Source organism: Eublepharis macularius, chromosome 4, assembly GCF_028583425.1.
Source record: "Eublepharis macularius isolate TG4126 chromosome 4, MPM_Emac_v1.0, whole genome shotgun sequence".
Lineage (NCBI taxonomy): Eukaryota > Metazoa > Chordata > Lepidosauria > Squamata > Eublepharidae > Eublepharis > Eublepharis macularius.
The window spans coordinates 8244849-8267008 of NC_072793.1; the positions used below are offsets into that span (position 1 = coordinate 8244849).

At 48.9% G+C, this 22160-nt stretch overlaps 1 protein-coding gene across 1 annotated transcript in view; it reads right to left on the minus strand.

Annotated features, from left to right (window-relative positions):
• Positions 1-16305, minus strand: part of ASIC1 (acid sensing ion channel subunit 1) — a 222033-nt gene extending 205728 nt beyond the window's left edge. Inside the window, exons 1-3 of the mRNA XM_054979006.1 lie at positions 16243-16305; positions 15613-16010; positions 9985-10180 (exon numbers count right to left, since the gene is read on the minus strand). Of these exons, the coding sequence (XP_054834981.1) occupies positions 9985-10180; positions 15613-15974 (558 nt within the window). The 5' untranslated portion in view covers positions 15975-16010; positions 16243-16305. The remainder of the gene's footprint in view (positions 1-9984; positions 10181-15612; positions 16011-16242) is intronic.
• Between the last annotated feature and the right edge of the window lie 5855 nt (positions 16306-22160).

Here is a 22160-nt window from a genome sequence, read left to right on the forward strand (position 1 = left end):
GGTGCCCATGACAGATCACAGCAGTAGACATTTAATTTTTCAAAATTTAAGCTGCAGGAGAAAAGCACCATTTTAAAAGAGGCATTCTCTCCTGCGTGTGAGAGCAGGGGGAACATTTCTTTCTTATGGGCCACAACGTCTGCAACACTTGCACATAATGTAAAGAAAAGAAAAGAAAAGAAAAGAAAAGAAAAGAAAAGAAAAGAAAAGAAAAGAAAAGAAAAGAAAAGAAAAGAAAAGAAAAGAAAAGAAAAGAAAAGAAAAGAAAAGAAAGGCTTTTTAAAAAGGCTTATTGTTTTTATCTCATGTACAATTGTCTGCTGATTTCAGAAATTAATGGGTTAATCAACTAAAGCCCATGCAATTAATCAACTAATGGCTTTTTAAACAGGCAACATCTCTGGTTAGAAATTGGTAACTGGAGGGGAGAATAAGAAAAAAAACCAAGCCCTCTCCCAAAGAACGGTGCCTGGGCTCACAGTCTACCTGGTTTAACATTCTATGAACAGCATCAAGCAAGGGTCACTCTTTGATCCTCCAGCACGCATCTCACACCTGGGCTGGGAGTGCCTGAGTTTGCCTCTTTCTCCATTGTTCTTCAGGACACTGGTCATAGCTAGGTGGCTGGCCCTACTCTGTGGCATGGGTCAGATCTTGTATTGCCTACAAGGACCAGCGAGCCAAAGAGGATGCTGAGCCCCACCGCTGGAGCCCACTGCTTCCCTTGCCAGTGACATCATCTCCTTTGGTGGCATCGATCAGTCAACTTTCCAGCAAAGCGGCACCGTTACTATATAATTTCCCGCTGAACCTACTGCGAAAGAGAGCGACACCTATCATAGAGACTCTATTGTGTGTCGGGTCTGTATGTCGGCGTAGCATGAAACAAACGCTGCACGGTACAGAGCTGGGGCAGAGGATGACAAAGCTCCAAATGACTGACTGGAAATTATATTCCACTGATACACCAAGCGTCTGCGTGTCTATTTATGTTTCTCTGTTTTGTCGTTTGTCTCGCTGGCTCAGGCTGGATTTTCTGCAGCTGACATCTCATTACAGAGCAGCTGCAGGAGAGGGGGGCAGCAGAGAGGAAAAAGGGGACTCTGGTGCTATCCCCCCCCCTCCTCCTGCAAGGAGCCCTGCCTATCATGAAAGCGCCTCTCTGGGGAAGGAGGAAAGGGGAGGCACTGTCCATGAACAGACGTGGCGCTAGAGATTAGAGACCCTGAGATGCAGAGAGACGGGACTGGACACACTGTGAACAGACCACGTGAAATGCTGGACAGGGGAGATAGAGAGAGACTCACCAAGATGGAAAGAGATTAGACACAAGGAAGAGACCAAACTGGTCAGCCGAGTTTTCTCTCTCCCCATGCTAGAAGCTGCCAAGCGATAGCTAGGCCTTAGTGCCTGGCTTCTGGATTTGGAGATAAAGGTCTCTTGGTACTGCCTCAAGATACTTGTGTTATATGGTCCACTGTAGACACAAGACCCTAACTCCCCAGTGACAAACAGCCCGAGTAAATGGTTAGGTACTGAAATCTATGGCAGTGGTTATGTTTAAGATGGGGGGGGAGGCAGAATTTTGAGACCCTGTCATAGGGGTCTGTCCTGTTCTGTGAGATGCCAAAAAGAGACTCCAGGGTAATCCCTTTCCTGCCTCCTGCAAGAAGCCTTTGTCTACCCGCAAAGCCAGGGCTTTTTTTCTGGGGAAAGAGGTGGTGGAACTCAGTGGGTTGCCCTCGGAGAAAATGGTCACATGGCCAGTGGCCCCGCCCCCTGATCTCCAGACAGAGGGGAGTTTAGATTGCCCTCCGTGCCGCTGAGCGGCGCTGAGAGCAATCTCAACTCCCCTCTGTCTGGAGATCAGGGGGCGGGGCCACCAGCCATGTGACCATTTTCAAGAGGTTCCGGAACTCCGTCCCACCGCGTTCCAGCTGAAAAAAAGCCCTGCGCAAAGCTCATCTGAAGGAAAGGGAGGAATGGCGCAGAAAAGGGGGATGTGTTGGCTGGGAGAGGTGAATTCTTGCCATGCACTGGGTAAGCACTGTAAGGAAGAGGTCAACTCACATTTTGGGGGAAGTATATCTTTGAGACATACCTACACTACATCCATAGGGAGAGGCTTGGGCTTTCTCTATATATGGGAAGCTGGGTGAGCTGCCAAGATTTACAGTGAATACAAGCAAAGCTCAATCTGAACCACAACTCTGTTTCAAGGGACAACCCCCCAGGACCTATTCTGAACGGATGAGCAACAGGCATGGAACAGGAGAGACTGGACAAGGTGCAGGGTGGGTGCCTTTCCCTCAGCAACTGGAGGGATTTCCTAGCCCACAAAGCCTCCGAATATCCCCAAACTTGCTCAGATTTGATAGCGTCTATCTGGAAAAAACCCTAGTTTTAAAAACCTCTCTTCTTTCCCAAATCCCAAGCAATTGTTAAGAGTTTGTTTGTTTATTATGTTATTTAAAAGTTGAAAAGGAAATAAGAACTTTCCCCCAAAATTTCAGGTTTTTAAATTTTTTGTGTATGTCATAAAGATGCAAAAATGAAAAACAACCCCATGCTATCAAAGAGAATTTCTCCCAACTTCTCTTTCTTCATATCTTTGCCAGAACACAGTTTGATTTGTTGGAATATAACAATGTTTTGTGTGCAAAGAAGAAAATCCTGCAGGAGATAGGAAGCTCGAATTAGACAGGACTCTATGGGAGTCTCTTTCTTCTGATTCTACGGGATTTTCTCCTCATCAGTCTGCAGAATACTACTCTTAAGGTAACCTCTTTCTTCTCAGAAAAGTTTCTCAATTAGCAAGGCAGCTAACTTTATTTCTTTTCTTTCCTATTCAGTTTATTTGTACTATTAATAAAGTTTTTGTTTCTTTTAATCAGCTCAGTGTCCTGACTGCTGCACAGGCACTCTGCAAACTAGACTTGCCAGTCCCCGGCCTGCACCTGGCCCCGCTCACCTGGCTGGCAGGGGGGAAAGGCACCTGGGGGGGGCGTTGAGGAGGAGAAGCATGCTTGCTCCTGTATGCCTCCATTGCACTGGAAAAGAGGTCATTTTCTGGAGCTATGAGGGGAGGGCAGGAGTGCATGCACAGGAAGCAAGTCCCCTGCTGCCCCCTACGCCTGCCCCCTGCACCCCAACCTTGGCCTTCGGGGGGCCTGGCAACCCTACTGCAAATATAATTCACTATGGAGAACTGAGTGTGAGATTTTTCTAGTCTTCATTCATCCATGGTCCTTTGCCCCCACCTGACCCCATTCTCCAAAGACAGTCCTGGGATTTGTGTTTTTGTGCAACCTGAAAACACACATCTACATTCACCATAATAACAGCTACCGATGCCCTTCTGAATGACACTTGAAGCTTCCTCCTGGACCGCAGCTTTCTCCCACTGAACTCACAGAGCTGAGGGTACACAATCCAACGGCGCTTGCTTGCATGTGAAGACCACCTGGCACGACTCCCAGGAACGCACAAGAGTGTCATTAATTTCCCTATAGAAAAGAGTCCAGTAGCACCTTTAAGACTAACCAACTTTACTGTAGCATCAGCTTTCGAGAACCACAGCTCTCTTCATCAGATGCAACTTTATTGTAGCATAAGCTTTCAAGAACCACAGCCCTGACGGTTGCATCTGATGAAAAGAGCTATGGTTCTCGAAAGCTTATGCTACAATAAAGTTGGTTAGTCTTAAAGGTGCTACTGGACTCTTTACTATTTTGCAACCACAGACTAACACGGCTAACTCCTCTGGATTAATTTCCCTGTGGGTCTGGCACCCACATCCAGCTGAGACTCTTTTGCCACACATGGTCGGGTACTGAACTCTTCCCTGGTATGCTGGAACATCAAGACCCACCAATGGTCTTCTAGCCATAAATAAACAGAACAGTGTCCCATGTGGGTCATTTATCTGCTACAGTCTTGTTTTTTTAATCCTAGAAACATGTTCAAGAAAATGACTAGATTCCGCCTATGCTTCTTGCTCTTTCCTCCCCTCTCCCCTGTGCTCCCTCCTCCTCATCCGTGCTTCTCTTTCTGATCCACTCCCTCTTCCACCCAGCCTTGCTCATCGGCATCACTACCACTGCCCACCCCCACAGTGCTGCTTTCCCCGCCTCCTGGTCCTGCTCTGCCAGCTGCCAGGTGCAAGTGGAACCCAGACAGTACTGGTAGTGCCAAGGGGGCTCAGCTTGCTCTCATTTGGGGAGGGGTGGGAGGAGGCCACCAGTACAGCTGGCTCCAAGATCAACTCCTGGACTAGAATCCCTGCGGGCCTGGTCCAAGCTGAGCCCCTGAGGCGCTAGCAGTGCCTCCAAGGCATAGCTTGATCCCAGATAGCAGCAACATGGGAAGAGGTGACGCACACATGCTCCCCCTTGCCTCTGGGCTGTAACGATCGGGCTTGGTTCGCTTGTGGCAAGTTGGAAGGAGGCCTAAGCCCAGCCTCTGCTGCACTTTCCCTGGCCTAACCCAGCAGATCACCTGGAGGGTCCCTACAGACCATGAGTGGTCAATCACTTAACCATCTGGGACGGGGAAACTCATATGCAAGTGAGACATTCACTCTCTCCTCATGTGGTTCTTCATGTGACAGCCATTGCCTCAATTGGCTGATTGGCTGGAGAACTGAAAGGTCTAATACAGTCTCCACCCGTGCAGCTGTTGACTTTCTTTTTCCTGCTTGTACAGTGGATCAGAGCCCAGGCTGCGTCTCTCCAACTTTGAACCCTCCCAGGAAACCACAACTGCTGGTTCACAAATTTCTCCTTGATCAGATTCCATCCTGAGAACAAGAGAAATTGAGGTATGTATGTATCTATGTATGAGCTAAACTATGAATCCATCAAGTCTTTTATCTTATAACTGACAACATAGTTTTCAACTTTTATATGTTATGATTACTTATGACATATTTATTAAAGGATATTTATGTACTTAGTTTAGATAGTATTGGATTGATTATTTAGTGCTTACATACATATCTTGTATGTATATCATCTCAGCATCTCTTGTTTTCAGGTTTTTTGGTTGCCAGTTTTTTATCCACCTGTTTGGTGCCTTGCAGATTTCCTCTTGCTCCTGTCCTAACAGCTGTAAGTTTCTCTCCTATCCCCAAAGGACTCTGATCAGTAGTTCCCAAGGGTGTTTTGACTTCCAGACCTCTCCATCTTTCTTGGTGAATGTGTGCACAAGACAGCTCCAGGTTATCCATGGGAAACACTTTAGACGTTTGGATTTGGGAGGCTCATTTTGACAAAGTCTGAAAATGACTGGTCCGCGGACTGACAGCAGCACTCTTCCATGGTAATCCTGCAGAAAGTAAACACAGCCTGGGGGCTTCAGCTGTCCCCATGGCAACTGGCATGGTTCAGACACACCAGCATTTGTAGTTCTGTAACTCCAAGGGCATCCTCAGGCTCCCCTTTCCACCATCCTCTGTGGCTCAATAATAATACAATTTTGCGATCTGTTGCTTCCTTTAAACTACAAATTATGGTTTGTTCTCTTCTCTCCAAACCAGAACTTCAAACTCTAGTTTTATCCTGATTTGGAGGGAAGACGGTTCAAATGAAATGACAAACTCTGGTTTCTTGTGTTCAGGCAGCACGCAAGAGAAGGGAAGAGAGGAGAGAGCCCCTGGGTTTGAGGCTCCTCCAGGCCCTTTTGCATAACAACAAACCATAGTTTATTGTAACGTGCAAACTACGTCCTAGTGCTCTAAGCCCTCAAAGTGGTTCTCCTGCCTTTAACGGGCAAGTTTGGATAAGTTTATACCTAATGCGATTTGCGGAGCCATCCTAAACAGTTTACCCTTCTAAGCCCACTAACTTCAACGGACTTAGAAGGGTATAACTCTGCTCAGGATGGTATCGATACTGCCACGTGCCATCTAGCAGGCACAGAGAAACTTAGTCTTTCAGAGCTTTCTCTCTTTCCAAATCCATGCTTCCAACTTCTCAACTGGCCGAGTCTGGGCAAACTATCACTCTGCTATCCTCTAGCTGCAGAGCACAAATCCAGAAATCAGTACTGGGAGCAAAATCTATCATGTGTGTAATGAAAGCCTGTGTTATGGTTGCCAAAATACGCATGAACACTTGGAAGGTGATGCCCGGTGAAACTTCAAGGATTAGACCGCATCCAGGCATCATAAACAGCCACAATTAGTTTGTGACGTGAATGAGACTCACATCCTTGGACGAACGTGCTTCCTCCCTCTTCTCCCCACCCCTTGCATGCTTGTGCTATGTATGATGGAATATTTCCTGGTTTTGAAGTTTTCAATCAAACTCCAAGTTTTTGTGTTGTTCAGCGGTAAATGCTTTTGATAAATTGAAGTTTGTTTCTTTCCCGGAATCTGGGATTGTAAGCCACAGTTTGATTCTGGTTGCTGGGAACAAAGAGCCAGTTTGGTGTAGTGGTTAAGAGCACGGGACTCTAATCTGGAGAGCCAGGTTTGATTCCCCACTCCACCACTTGAAGCCAGCTGGGTGACCTTGGGCTAGTCACGGCTCTCTGGATCTCTCTCATCCCCACCCACCTCAAAGGGTGTTTTGTTGTGGGGATAATAATAACATACTTTGTAAACCGCTCTGAGTGGGCATTAAGTTGTCCTGAAGGGCGGTATATAAATCGAATGTTGTTGTCGTTGTTGTTGTTGTTGTTAAGGGAAACTCTGATTTTTAAGGTACCTGTGACCAACTGCAATTAGACCAACTGGAGTTGGATCCCAGACCTTGAATCAAGACGGAGCCAGTTGCAGCCGTGTGCGTAAGGGGAAGATGGCGACAGTGTACAAACCCAAGAATAAATAATAGATTGCAGATTGTCAGAAACAACCTGGAGGTTTTTACTTTGTGAATTTCTTCATCTCAGTCCAGTAACATTAACATGGCACAGGAATTAATGATTAATAAAATGGTTCTATATTGTCCAGTATTTCATTAAGGATTTCCTCTGATAATATTCCATGTGTATGAAGCAGAATTAGTTCCCAAACTTCTTTTCAAATAGTTTTTAGAGCCCCATCTGACCATCCCTGGCCTAAACTTTCTTTACCTTCTTCTTCAACTAAACCCATATTTGTGTGTTCATCTGAATCAAGCTGACCAGGCAGTAACAGATTATATGCTTTGCCATGTGCTGACTAATCACACTGAGGACTAGTGGGATGCCCAGTCATTTTGCTCCCTGCTGCCTCTGTGGCACCTCGGGAGGGCTGTGCACAAGCTGAGTGGCGGCTGAGGGACTGGAGGAGGAGGGAGCCCCAATCTCTTCCCCAACTCCCACCTTGATTTAATTGGTCACTAATATGTTGGTTTCTAATATGTTTAGAAAGTGAAAGAAAGACATCACACACGATGGAGCAAAGCCTGCGGCATTCTTGAGAAAGATCACGAAACAAGGATCGAGCCCGGCTCCTTGTTGAATTGCATGGCTACTACAGTCTCCAAACTACATGGTTATGGCAGTCTTCTGCAAAATATAAACAACACACTAGAAGAAAATTTGTACCGTACATTGACTTATTTTGTTAATTGTTCGACTGGAACCTTTCTGTTGGAAACGGAAGTCAGAAACAGATGTTATGTATTTATATTGTTATTGGATGATATGAATCGTTATTGGATGTTATGAATCGTAATATTGGATGATATGAATCGTAATAGGATGGTGGATCATTGTGAATTTAACTGATATTTTGCACTTGCACCTTATATAAACACTTACAGATCCATACATTGTAATTCTTTAATTGCTCTTTAAGTATAGCTACAGTGAAACGTTTATTCCCTACTAAGTATTTATTGTGGGGGTTTTCTTCTTTTTAGTATCTAGTATCTGTGTTGGCTTCTTCTCACGATGACCAAAGTTGCTCTTCCAAGAAAATCACAAGCTGACATTGTGAGAACCTGTAGCAGTCTTCCAGCTCTGACAAACCTGATTTGCCAACCATCAACTTAAATTCACACAAATCACCCCCAGCCTCGAATACTACCTGGCATCAAGATAATAATTCAGACGATCAGTACACAGACACAGTGTACATCTACACCAATAGCTATCCAAGCCTACACCAGTCTCCTGGCAGACCTTACAATGTCCATGATGAGTTTTCCCTACTGGTCTCTCTCTCCTAGGCACAATTGGAGGCACCAAGGCTGCCAACTCTCTGAGTGTATATCAAGAGCCACAGAGAAATCACAACAGGGCCACTCGCCAGAGGTCAACACCAGGCAAATACCCACTACCATCACAAGGCCTCACTATGTCCATATAGTTGATTGCCTCAGGGTTTGTACACATAACCAAGATTTTGACAGGTGCTTTGTCTCTTTCCGCAAAGATTCTTCCAGATTCTGTCTTCAGTTCTTCACAAGTCACTGTTTCCCTAGGAAACAGCAAACTCCACCCATCAAAGATAAGCTTGCTGCTTCTATAGGGTCCTTTAATCAATGACTTGGAACTCACTTTGGCTTCTAGTTCACCCCACTGAATTTATAAAAAAATCAGGTTGAAGTGAGATCAGGTGGTTGCTATCCTACTAGGATAACCTTATTGTCAGCAAGCTCTGACGGAGACTTCCCAGAGCTCACTGAAGGCTTTGGTAGCCCTTTTCACTGCACCAGAGATCCCCAAGATACACCTCATTACTAGAGGTGGGCATGATCTGGAAAATGGATGTAATTTTGACCCAGTCTGGCCCCGTTCATGGTTCGTGAACACACGGTTTGTGGGACTCGTATTTTCAAAAATTTTGGTCTGTTTGGGCTGGTCTGTTGGTCCATGGTCTGTGAGTCCAGACATCCTGGTGCTGATCTATCAATTCCCTAGGCAATGGCGGGGACATCTGCAGAACATTTGCAGACCTTAAAAACTTGATAGGCAGCTCTGCCTGCCAAGCAGAGAGTTCCCATTCTGCAATGGAGGGGTGGACGTTCTGCAGCCAATATTAGACCTCAAAACCTTGATAGGCAGCTCTGCCTGCCAAGCAAAGAGCTCCCATTCTACAAGGGAGGGGTGTACGTTCTGCAGCCAATATTAGCCCTCAAAACCTTGATAGGCAGCTCTACCTGCCAAGCAGAGAGCTCCCATTCTACAACAGAGGGGTGGACATTCTGCAGCCAATATTAGACCTCAAAACCTTGATAGGCAGCTCTGCCTGCCAAGCAGAGAGCTCCCATTCTACAACGGAGGGGTGTATGTTCTGCAGCCAATCTTAGCCCTCAAACCTTGATAGGCAGCTCTGCCTGCCAAGCAGAGAGTTCCCATTCTTCTCTATGCGAGCAAGGAGCAAGAATTAATTCCCTAGGCAATGGCTGGGAAGGTGTCTGTGTGGTGAGTGAGGAGGCTCTTCCTCCACCCTTTTCTGTTTGATTTTGCCTCATTGCAACTTTTTGGTGCTGCAAGCCAATGCAAGTCAATTGGTGTTTGCAACTCCTAGTATCTACTGGAAGTTTCCCGGGGCAGCCGCTTTGGGGGTCTGTAACTCGGACGTCCGAAATGAAATCTTGGCCAAACTTGGAGGGTGGCTGAAGGAGAGTCTGCTGAAAATTCTCTGTGAGTTTGAGCTCTCTGGGTGTGCAGGGGCTTCTGGCAGAGCCAGAGCTGCTGGAAGTGACGGACCATGGATGGAAGAACTGGTCTGCGAACTGGGCTGGTCCATGAAAAGTTCATGGTCCATGGTAAGTGAAAATCGACAGACCACGGTCCAGTGGTCCATGGGGTTTTCCCAGTCTGTGCCCACCTCTACTCATTATAGTTCATTACAGAGCACATGCAAAACAGTCAGCACAGCAATGTGTCAGCCGCTACATTTCTCCTCAAGAAAGCCAGCCATAATCTCTGAGCATAACATAGATTCTCCTCTCCCTGGACACCCAACAGGATCTGAGCCAATACCACACCAGCCAATCACATACCACAGCCTCCTGCTCAAGGGGGCAAAGACAAGAAATAGCCACTCACCACTTTGAAGTCTTCCGGGGCGCATGGCTCCCCACGGAACAGGCAGGAAAGCAGCATGTCCCGGATGTCATGCCCAGCTCGGTCGGAGAACTCCAGCATACTGAAGGGCTTCGGCTTGAAGTTGCGGAAATTTGCCTTCTCTTGCAAGATCTCCACCTGCTTCTCATCGGCCATCTGGGTGTCTGGGATCTCATACCTGAGGAAAACACATGGCGTAGACTCTTAGGGAAAGATTCTGGCTCCTCATCTCCTCTGGCTAGGGGGCCTCGGCCCTCAGAAATGGCACCACAGTCTCCACTGTCCCTGTGGTCCAGCTAAGTGACGTGCTTTAAGGGGGGGCTTTATGAAGAGCAATACTGAATCACCACGGCATGGCCTGGTGGGTTTCTGGAGCATCCAGTGACCAATATGACCTCAGCTACAGCTCATTTGGTGCAAGAATCTGCCACAGGGAGGGGAAGGGGCAAAGCTCCTCTCACTCCCATGTGCAGGGCAGAATAAGCATCTATGGGTCTCTCCCCACTCCCATTATATATTATTCGGCCCTTTGTGCATGCTCAGAGTGAGAATATGCATGCAGTGGCCTCACAGACACATATTGAAATGTTTAAGCAAACCAAACACACACACACTCCCTTCAACACTCTCTGCTACAACACACAACTGTGCCTGCTTCTTTAACAGCAGCCTTGGGAATTCAGGCTGGCCCAACCCTAGTCTGACCCTGTAACCACAACACAGCACGACGACACTGTTTCTGTAGAGGCTCTACATGGTTGTTAATTGTGTATGTTAATGGAGGGGGGACAAAACGGATTGTTTTAGTGCTGGCTCAGATGGTTCGGCCCACACTGATCCTCTGTGGGCTCACACGGTGCAGAGGCCTCATTACAGCAGCAGACCGGACAGAGAATGTGGATGCCGGGCTAGCAGAAGGTCAAAAGTACTGATACTGTATACGTATACTTTTTGTTCTCCTTTATTTTGGTGTACTGCACTGGAAACAAGAGAAACCGTGGAACTGATATGCTTTTTGATACACTACAGCCTCCTGAGAATTTTATCTTTGTCATAAGACAAAGTTTCTAGGCCTTAAGGTGCAAAGATAAGCCCCGAAAGTGCATGGTAGTGCTTGATGAAATACCAGGAAACCAAGAGAGGGAACCAAGCAGGATTTCAAGAGGGTTTCAGGACCGTACATAATTTTTGCTACTTTGTGTGGCCAGCAAAAATGATATTTCTTATTCAAATTATTTATTAAGATTTATACTCAATTCAATGGGACCCTAAGTGGCTTGCATTTGTGGCCCTCCTGCATTTTACCCTCACAACAACAACCTTGTGAGGTAGGTTAGGCTGAGAAAGAGTGACCATTTCACCCAGTGAACTTCTATGGCAGAGTGGGGATTTAAACCTGTATCTTCCAGATCCTAGTCTGACACTTTAACACTATACCATGTTGCCATACAAAACAAATATACGCACATTTCCTTAATTTATATACATTGCAGAATTCATCTTGAAAAATGTATTCATTTATTATTAGAGGTATTCTGGCATGGATATTACCTGATGAACTCAATCTCTGGAGTAATTCAAAGGTTACCTTTGCAGTGTAAGAGCCTCGTGAAACTGCCTTATAGGGAGCCCACAGCCTTGGTTCATCAAGCTCAGCGCTGTCTGCTCCAACTGGCAGCTGCTCCCCAGGGTCTCTGCTAGAGACTGTTCCACATCATTTACTACCTGACCTTTCTAACTGGAGAAGCTGGGGATCGAACCTGAGAAGGTTGGCATGCTAAGCAGATTCTCTACCACTGAGCCATGGTCCCACCCTGTGGACAGGGACCACATCAGCTCCATAACATGTGTAAATTAGGAATATGCAGATGGTTGAGGTGATACTGTTTCTTCTCTTGCCAGCAACCCAGTGTCATTTGCAAAGGGAACATCTGAATCAGCCGCTAGAGCTTCTGTACTGGTAACAATGACACACAACTGCACTTTCTTTGTTGTTATAGCACGATTCTTGGAAACCTTCAGAGCGTCAGATTCAGTACTGTACCTTCTGGCATGGAGAAGTCAAGCATTCTGGCATTTCTCTCACTGAAAGATGGCTATAGTGAGTGTCTTAAATTGCTCTGGGCTTTTTTAAAAGAAAAGCAGTCAATAAATGTTATAAATAAGTTGTCAAGTGCTCAAATGCAACAGCCGACAAGTACTTTGAACAAGCGTAGCCTAGAGGCCTCCCTCGGCAACATTTGCCCAGACTAAGGGAGGACAACAGATAAGGGAGCTTTATGTCAGGCAATAGTGCTGGATTGGCATATTTGGGATCACCTGATTCCCAGAACCAGGAGGATTCCCACGTACGGTGCTACTATCCCAACGCAAATTGCCTGCAGTTAGTTCCTCCAACCAGTGACCCTGGTGGCGCAGGGAAATTGGTACTTAACTGGAGCAGCCAACATAAATAAATTAATACTTCTTTCAGAGAAGCTTAGGGCTGTTCATTGGTGGTCAGAAATAAATATATATCACATTCTCCATCAAGAAATTTCAAATTCTGTTCTCAGAATAAATTAAGCATTTTGGCAAGACTTGCACACACTCACTTATTTTGCATACGTGATTAATTGCATGTAATGTTTTTAATTTAACATTAATTTAATGAATGTTATTTAATCATAATTTTTTTTGCATGAATCTGTGCAGTAAAGTATAGCAGTAAGATTGTGTGGACAGGGAAATATTTCCCCTGGAAGTGGGGGAGCAGTACTAGCAATTATAAGGAAACTGGGAAGTCCCTCATTCTGGGCTTTATACAAGATCTTCAGAATCCTGAAAGCCAAAAGCGTGACATTGTCACGATGTTACCAATGATTCTCAGAAACCCAGACGCATCACCAGACAGCACTTTTTACAGATGGAGAATGATACGAGATCAGTATCAGGAGCCGGTGAAGAGAGGCTGTTACTCCTCTAACTCCTCCTAGGCATTTCCCTCCTTTCAGACAGTGTTTACGAAAGGGGTGTGTGCTGATGCCCCTCTCTCATTTCTTTCAAGCCCCTCCTCAGTCCTCACCTATGAAGCTTTGGCCAGAACAACCAGTTAGCCCCTATATCCTACAAAAGCGAAACCTACGAATAAGGCATAGTTGTACTTCCACCGTTTATGTCCACTTTCATTTCCCTCTTTCTTTTATTGTTTACCTCTGTCATTAAGCTTAAACTGTAAGATCCTTGGGGCAGAGACCAGTCTTCCCTTGCTTTGTACAGTGCCATGTACATCAATGGGGCACTATGTAAATAATAAATTACAAGAATAACAGCTTTGGTTTGGCCTCTGTGGAGCAAGATGCAAGAAAGGTGAACTTTGCTGGCTACTAGTGACCAGGATTGGCTACCAAACCCTAAAGGCCAAAATGGAGCATCTCTGAGCCTATACCTCAAACAGCCAGAGCAGACAAACAGGAATGTGCACCAGACCCTAAGACAAGCCCTGTTCCATCAGACCAAGCGTCCATTTAGTCCACTATCCTGTTTCCCCCTGTGGCTGAATCAAAGAGATGCTCTTGGGAAGCCCAGAAGCAGGGCACAGGGGACAAAAAAGGGGCCTCCTCTCATGCCACCCAACATCTAGTAGCCAAGGATATACTGCCACTGCATCTGGAGACTGCACTGAGCAATTGTGGCTAATGACTGTTGACAGCCGTGTTTGTCCTGTCCCTTTCTAAAGTGATCTCAGCCTTTGGTCAGAACCCCTCCACCTTCTAGCAGCAGATTCCACCAATTACTTATGTATTGTGTGAAGACATACTTCCCTTTGCCTGTTGTGATTCTACTGCCAATCAATGTCAGTAGGCAATCCGGAGTTCTAGTCTTATGGGAAAAGGAGGAAGAAATCCTCTATAACCCTCTATCATATTCCCCTCCCATTAAGTTCTTTTTCCCCTAAAACTGTGGGTAACGGAAAGCAGTGCTAGAAGGGCTCTTTTGTCCACCCCAGCAGAACTCATCTTCTGTTCTGAAACACGGACCCCACGGTAGGGAGCTGAGGCACTTTGGAGCAGCCCTCGAAAGGGAAGAAACCCCCGTTTTAAAAGAGTCATCTCGTAACTTTACCCTTTAATGGCCTAAGTTGTTGTAGTGGTTTGGTGTAAAGCCAGTTTGGTGTAGTGGTTAAGAGCGCAGGACTCTGATCTGGAGAGCCGGGTTTGATTCCTCACTCCTCCGCTTGAAGCCAGCTGGGTGACCTTGGGCGAGTCACGGCTCTCTGGAGCTCTCTCAGCCCCACCTACCTCGCAGGGTGTTTGTTGTTGTGGGGATAATAACATACTTTGTAAACCGCTCTGACTGGGCATTAAGTTGTCCTGAAGGGTGGTATATAAATCGAATGTTATCATCATCATTATTTTCATTTGTGGAATGTGGGGGTAGCAAATTACAATAACAGGTTTTGCTTATACCCTGCAGCAGAAGCCTTCCGCTTTCCAGCTGCATCAGAAGGGCACAGCAGGAGCCAAACAAGCAGCCTGGCTTGCGGGCTTCCCCAGAAAGGCTGCCTCCACCCTTCCACCTCCCCTTTCAGGAATACGATAGAACACTGGTGAGCTGCCGAGGAGTTGCATTTCTCTCCAGCAGAGGGCACTGAAGTGCCTAACTGAGAAGCAGTGAAATGCCCATGGGGGTTCTTAGGGTTCACGCACCTGAGCACTTAACAGCAGTCACTAAAGCAAGCAAAGAGCAGCCCTGGCTGCCAATAGCCTTGTTACGAGAAAGGAGAAGAACTCACATGGCACTCTGCTGTACAGCTAAGGTTACAGAAAGCCCGACTCCTGTCTTGCCCTCTTCTCAAGAGTCCTACACCTTACTGCCCAAGGTCCTGGGCTTCATCACCTCTGGCTCTGCACCATCTCGCTTAACATCTGCACAGAAGTGTGTGGAAAACCTGCCAGAGCAGGAGCATGCCTTGCTCCCGGTCTGATCAGTTGCAGATACAATCCTATTCCCATAGGGATTGGCTCAGTTAAGTACCAGTGAAGTGGGTGAGATGAGGCTGTAATAGACAATGAAGAAGAGGTTGCTACATGATACAAAGAAAACAGCCCAGAGAGCAAGAAGGGATATAGAGCTACTGTGGAGAAAATCAAGTCTTAAAGCAGGTAGAAAGTAACACAGGACACGTGATCAGAAAAGGGGTGGATGGTGCCACATACGACGCATTGACAGTAGCAGGGGAGCACATGGTTGCTGTTTCCACGTGTCCTGCATTTGCAAGGAAACATGTGTATGGTTTTCTTCAGTATCTTCAGTGCGACACACAGGTATGTCTGCATGATATGTGCATGCATGGCCTGCAATGCCTTACATGCGTCCCGGTATTTCTGCATGCATTAGCACAGTGTGCGGCAATGTGCCCTGGAAGAACTCTGGAAACCATACCATGTTTTAGTGCACAGTGAATATAACCTCTCACTCAGCATAACATCAGGTCAGGCATGTCACAGGTGGGATGCATGCGCACACTGAGTGCGCCAACTGTTGCATGCCCACCCGCTGTTATGTTTTGAAGTGCCTGCCAAAGTGGAGAGAGGCACTTTGCTTCCCCCTCCCCCTCTCCTGACCCACCTGTTATTGAGCAGGGCCAGCAGCTCCCCGGCATGGTACAGGTCATTCTTGGTCACCCGGCTGAAGCGGAACTCGTTGAGGTTGCAGAAGGTGACGGCGGGGAAGGTCATGTGGCTGGTGGCCACCTCGTCCAGCTTGGTGACGTGGGGGTAGCGGAAGTAGTACTGGATCCTCTCGTTGCACACGAAGACCAGGAAGGCGAAGGAGCCCAGGAAGCAGAGGGTCCAGAAGATGCGCTTGACCGACAGGCGCTCGTAGGAGAAGATGTGCGACAGGCCGTGCAGCGTGGAGCTGCTGGCGAACGCCTCCAGGCTGACCGGCCGCCCGTTCTCCACCTCCTCGTCGTCCACCTTGAGGTCCATCGCGGGCAGCGCTGGGGCAGGGAAGGAGGCGCTGCTCTGCGGAGAGAGTCCGGGGCAGCCCCGTTACTCCGGCCGGGCGCCCCGAGCGAACCGCCCCGCCCGCTCCCGCTCCCGCTCCCGCTCCCTCCCACCCCCGGGCCGCCGTCTGGCCCCAGGCCGGCCTCTCCCGGGCGCCCGTCGCCGCGGCCGCGGCTCTTTGCTCCCGGCCCGGCCCGGCCGTCCGCCCCCCCCCCCCCGCGCCGCCCCGCGTTCCGCCCAGGAGCCAAACCTGCGAGCAGGGCCAGCCCCAGCAGCCGGGCGGGAGGAGCTGGCCGGCCGGCTGCGCCAAGACGCCGGCAGAGAGGCGAGCGGGAGGCAGGCGCCCCAGCCCAGCCCAGGCGAGGCGAGGCGAGGCGGCACCTGGCGCGGGGGGCGCGGGGCTCGTGCCGCCTCCGCCGCCGCCGGCAGGAATCACAGCAGGGCGACCGTGGCCGCGGCGCAGGCAGCGGGACGACGGAGCGAGCGAGCGGCGGCGGCGGCGCCTGCCTCCTCGCCCAGCACATGCGTCCTCCCCTGGTGGCGAGCGAGGCCGGGCGGGCGGGCGGCTCAGCGGCGGGAGGAGGCTCCGCAGGAACGCATCGGCTGCCCAACGGCGTCAGGCCCGGCGGGGCTAGCCCGGGCTCCGCGCGGCGGCGGCGGGGGGCGTGCGCGCGTGTGCGCGCGAGCAGGAGGCGAGCCGCGAGGGGACCCCAGCTGGGCGCGCGGGGCGGCAGGGTGCGCGCCGGCGGCAGGCGCTGCTGCTGCTGCTGCCGATGCCACGAACATGTGCGAGTGAGTGTGTGTGTGCGCGCGCGCGCGCGCGGGGCTGCGGGGCGGAGGCGCTGCTCCCGCCCTCCCGCCCGGCAGATGCCTTCGGGCCCCGCCGGCGCGCCTCCAAACCGCCTCCCCCCCGCGCACAACTGGCAGGGACGGACTCGCCGGCTGCGCCGCGGCTTCTTGCGGGACGGAGAGCGCGGCGCAGGAGTTGCTGCTGTCAGCAGATCTCGGGGGCTTGGCGGTCAAGCGCTCCTGCGAGCTCCGGGACGCGCGGCCGGATAGCGGGCCGCGGCAGCCTGCCGGATTTGGCCCGCGTCGCACGTTCGGTTGGGCAAACGGGATGCTGCAGCCCGTTCTGGTTCCCGGAGGAGTGGGGCGGCAGGCCCGGCTTGTGGAGAAAGGCCGGCTTGTCTCAATCACGCTTTACATTCTTAGGCATTTATACAAAACTTGGCATGTGGACAGCGAAAACGATAACGGGTCATGAGGCCATTGGGCTTCTATAGCCTATACCTGTCAGCTGTCTATCCTGGAAAGAATAAAAGAAATAATACTAACAACAACAGAGTCATGCCCGCCCAGACTGGGGAACAAAGTCAGCGTTACTCTTATCCCCATAATACAGCTGGGGAGCAGGGGCTGAACCAAGGGCGCCTGCTGAGGTCCTGCACTAGCCAGAGCTGAACCTGCGGAGTGCTGAGTTGCCGCCCCACCAATTAACCACTATGCTACAGAAGAGGTCTCCTTGTGTGGTGTTAGTTTCAGGTGGGTTGCCCTGTTGGTCTGCAGTAGAAGAACAAGATTCAAATCCTGAGACACCCTGCCCCCACCCCTCATGCTCTCTTGAAAGTTTATACCCTGAAAATCTTGTCCGTCTTTAAGGTGTTATTGGCCTCAGATTTTGCTCTTGTGTCATTAGTATCTCTCAATGTCATCTAGATTTTCCTGGTACAAAATCCAGAAATGAGGCCCTAAACTTAGTGCAAAACAGAAAAATACAGCCCAGTGGCACTTTAAAGACTAACACAATTAGTTCTAATATAAATGTTCATAACTAACACCATTTATTCCAGTATGATCTCGTCATAACCCTTGTTTTATTTTGCTTCTACAGATGAACACACCTACTCATCTGGAGTTATTACTAATAATAATAACAACATTTGATTTATATACCACCCTTCAGGACAACTTAATACCCACTCAGAGCAGTTTACAAAGTATGTCATTATTATCCCCACAACAATAAGCACCCTGTGAGGTGAGTGAGGCTGAGAGAGCTCCAAGAAGCTGTGACTGAGGCTGAATCCACACGTCCTGGCATAGTGCTAAACTGTCAAAACGATAGTGTCTTCCTGGCGCGATTTCTGACATCATCGCACCATGCGGCTTGATGACATCGGAAATCGCGCCAGGAAGACGCTGTCGTTCTGACAGTTTAGCGCTGTGCTGGGATGTGTAGATTCAGCCTGACCCCAGGTCACCCAGCTGGCTTCATGCGGAGGAGTGGGGAATCAAACCCGGTTCTGCAGATTAGAGTCCCACACTCTTAACCGCTACACTAGGTATAGGTTGCACTGGTCGAGCCCCCCAAAACGTGCAGTTGTGAAGAATACCCCAAGTTCCAAAGGCCAATCTATGGCCTGGGGTAATCAAGGGCATCGTTGATGTATTTGAGAAGGAAGTAGGAGATTGCCTGAAATGCTCTGGAGGCAGAAGGCCCTGGTTTCTTGCACCATCAGCTGATGGATCTTGGGAAAATGGTCTTGAGTCAGAACTGGCCAATCGTCCCCGACTGTGCTGAGCCTATAAGTATTCCTGGAGTTTTGAGAGTCGGTGGCTGCCGTGGGGGGCTGGGAATCAGGGGAGGTTCCAAGGGGCATCTGAATGGGCATTTCCTGTAGACAGAAAGGTGACGCCCTGCTGAAGCACCCCCCACTCCAATGAAGCAGAGGAAAACCAGGGCCGTTTTCACTCGGCGTTAACGTAGCACAACATCGCACAGCACTCACGGAACGGTGGCAACTTCATGGCGCGATTTCTGACATTTCCCCCCCCCCACGTCATGATTCCATTTTCGTGATGTGATGATGTCCAAAATCACGCCATGAAGTCGCCTCCATTCCATGAGTGTTGCACAATGTTGTGCAACATTAACAACATGTGAAAACAGCCCAGGAGTGGCTCTTTAATTTGGAGATGAGATACTTTGGGAATGGAGCGAGTGGGTGCCCATGGGCACCACACTGGAGATCACTCGAACGGACTGTACTGGTCTAGTTGAATCTATCGCCTGACTCGGTAGAAGGCAGCTTCATGGGTACGTGGGAGGATGCGTGGGCTACCACTGCCTCTTGGAGAGTTGGTGGGCCATCCAGTGGTTCGTCTAGTTTGTGCACAGAGCACGTCACTCAGACATGAAAGCCAAAAGGCTTCCGAGAAAGGGTAAGTTCTGCTCGACTCCTGAGTGCCTCCCCTGTCCCAGCGACAACCATCAGTTTGTTGCCTTGAGAAGAAGGTGCTTCAGTGCATCTCAAAAAGCTGATACCAGCCAACCCCTGAGATGTCCACAGAAATGAATCAAGGGGAGTGGGAGGCAGGTCACCTTAAATTTAAGATTTGGGGGAGAGAAGCCCCCCCCTTGCCCTCTCCTGCAGATGCCCCTGGTGAGTCCTGGTCTGGAGGAAAGAAGCCTCCTCGTGCGGCCAGCTGGCGGGGAGTCGGCTCCTGGAGGAAGGCGAGCATCTGCCGGCAGCAGGGGGGGCCGGGGGGGCGTGTCGTCTGCGGTGGCTCTGGAGAAAGCAGCCTGCGCATCAGCAACAGTCAGCAGTTCGGTGGAAGGAAAACGGGGCCTTGGACCCTGGAGAGCATTTGATTAACTTCACATTCTTTCCTGGAACTCAACCAGCGCTGTCATTAATGTTAACATACCACAAGAAGCTTTTTTCTTAGTCCAGCTGGATCAATAGCTAGAGAAAGAGAGAGAGAATAAAACTCACGAGGACGTGGATTCTGGTCCCAGGAAAGACGTTCAGAACCGGGTATGTACGTTGCAAGGCAGATCGTTCCCCTTCGCTTTTAAGGGAACCCTGGCTCTTAGGCTCATAGTCTAGTGGTGTGATTTTTTTGCCAAAGCACATGCTCTGTGGCCGGCTTAATTGCAAAACTACACCTGATAAAGCGTGAGTGCATGCAAAAGTGCACCGCAGTCTACCTCCAGTCTCGTCTCTGTGCACATCTCACATGAGTATTGCCATGAGGAATGGAGGAATGGAAATGCCCGGGCCTTTTCACACTCATTTGTGCGGAAACCAAGCTGTGGAATTGCTCCCTCCCTTGGTAAAAGCAGCTGCCCCCATTAACCAGACAACAAATATATTCAGACCTGATCAGGAAGGCAACAGCTGTTCCTGCTGTGCTGTGCAGCCTCACGCTGTAACTTTAAAAGCTGGGCACTAATGCTACCTCTGTCCTCTTCCCCTGAGCCAGTGTGGTGCACCCTTACCTCCTCTCATGCTTGTGGCAGAACCAGCTTGAGCCATAGCAAGCCAAACCACAGGGGGAGAGATGCTGCTCAGTGGCCGAGTGCCTGCTTTGGGGACAGGAGGCCCAGGTTTGATCGCCAGCATTTCCCAGTAAAGGTGCACAGGTGTTGGGAAGACCTTTCTGCGCCCAAACCCCCTGGAGGGTTGCTGCCGCTCACAGTACTGAGCAAAAGGGCTTGTGTGTAAGGCAGCTTAATAGTAGATTAATTCTCCTCCTGATCCAGCTGTGGTTAGTGGTGCAATCTGTGAACAAAAGAAAGTTTTTATCAGCCACAGAGACAGAAGGTTGTAATCATGACTTGGTCTACTGCAGTCAGTGTTTTCTGCTCTGACTGAGAATGGCTCTCAAGAGACTCATGATGGAGGTCTTTCACCTCGCCTACTCCCTGGCAGCCTTTAACTAGAGATGCTGTGGGCTGAACCGGGCACATTCTGCATGGAAATCAGACGCTCGACCATGGCTCCACCCCAACCTCAAATCTTGTGCTAGAACCCAAGAACCATAGCCCCCTCCCAAATGCTGTGCATTAAAGACTCTGGAAACTGGAAACAGATCAGAGTTCTTGGCTCCAGACTGCCTTTTTCTACCCATGACACACAAATCCCAGATTTCCAGCCTCGCCAACCCACCTTGTTCTAACTCCTAGGTCCTGCTTCCTCTGCCAAGCAAAGTTTCTCCTTATACCATTGAGTTTCTCCTTATATACATCAATATCCAAGCAACCACTGAATGTGCAGTCACTGAGAGGTGGGAGCTTGTAGAGGGGAACGGCTGCTGCGTGAGCTCAGGGAATATGGACTAAAATGAATCTATTTTGGGAGGCCGTGTTCAAACTTTTTACTTTATGAATTTCATTCTGCTCTTGCAGAAACCAGTAGATCTGGGGAAATGAGCTGGAAGCCAAGGAGTCGGCTAACTGGTCCCCAGTGAATGTATGCGAGAAGTGAGTGGTCCCCATAGGTGTTTAATCTGACTGCAGGCATAACCGCTTACCCCAAAAGTCCATTTCTCCTACGGAGCTACTTTCCTCATTGCAAATCTCTTAATTTCCAATCTGTTAACTAGCTGTCCTTCAGTTCATGCAGAAAACACAACTAGTGTATGTTCATACCCTCCCTTCACATAGTCCTGTATCATTGACAGGACTGTACAGGTACTGTTTGGATGAGCCGCGCTCTACACAAAGGGTGCAAATGACGTGGCCTTGATTTTCACCATCCCGACAGCTCAAAGAACAGACCATGACTAGGCAACTGGCCCCTTATGCAATTGTGGGGGGTGCTTCCACGTGAAGCCTTTTCTTCACCTTGGCTATCAAACTGGAGCATGTGTGTGTGTCCATGTGCATGCGTGTGCGTGCATGCGTGCGTGTGTGTGAGAGAGAGAGTTTCCACATGACATGCTGTGAACATCTTGTTTCTAGGCTTTCCCCAACCTTGGGAACGCTCTTTCCCAAACTTGTTTCACTCTTTTTGGAAAGAACACAGATCAGGCATGTTAGCACACCATCTGGAAGGAAGGGGATTTTCTTGACCTGCAAAGGTCCTACCCACATCAGGACCATTTCCCCAGTTTTTTCTTCCTGCCATGCCACCACGTGGCTTTTTGAAGTTTTTAAAAAAAACAGTGATTGCTATAGTTTTATATTATATTATATTATATTGTATTGTATTGTATTGTATTGTATTGTATTGTATTGTATTGTATTGTATTGTATTGTATTGTATTGTATTATAATTGCATTATAAAAGGCTATTGCCACTTAACTATTTCAATTTTTAATAGAGTTGTTATAGAGCTGTAGCACATGTATGACGAAAACAACAAAGGAAGGGGGCTGCGTGT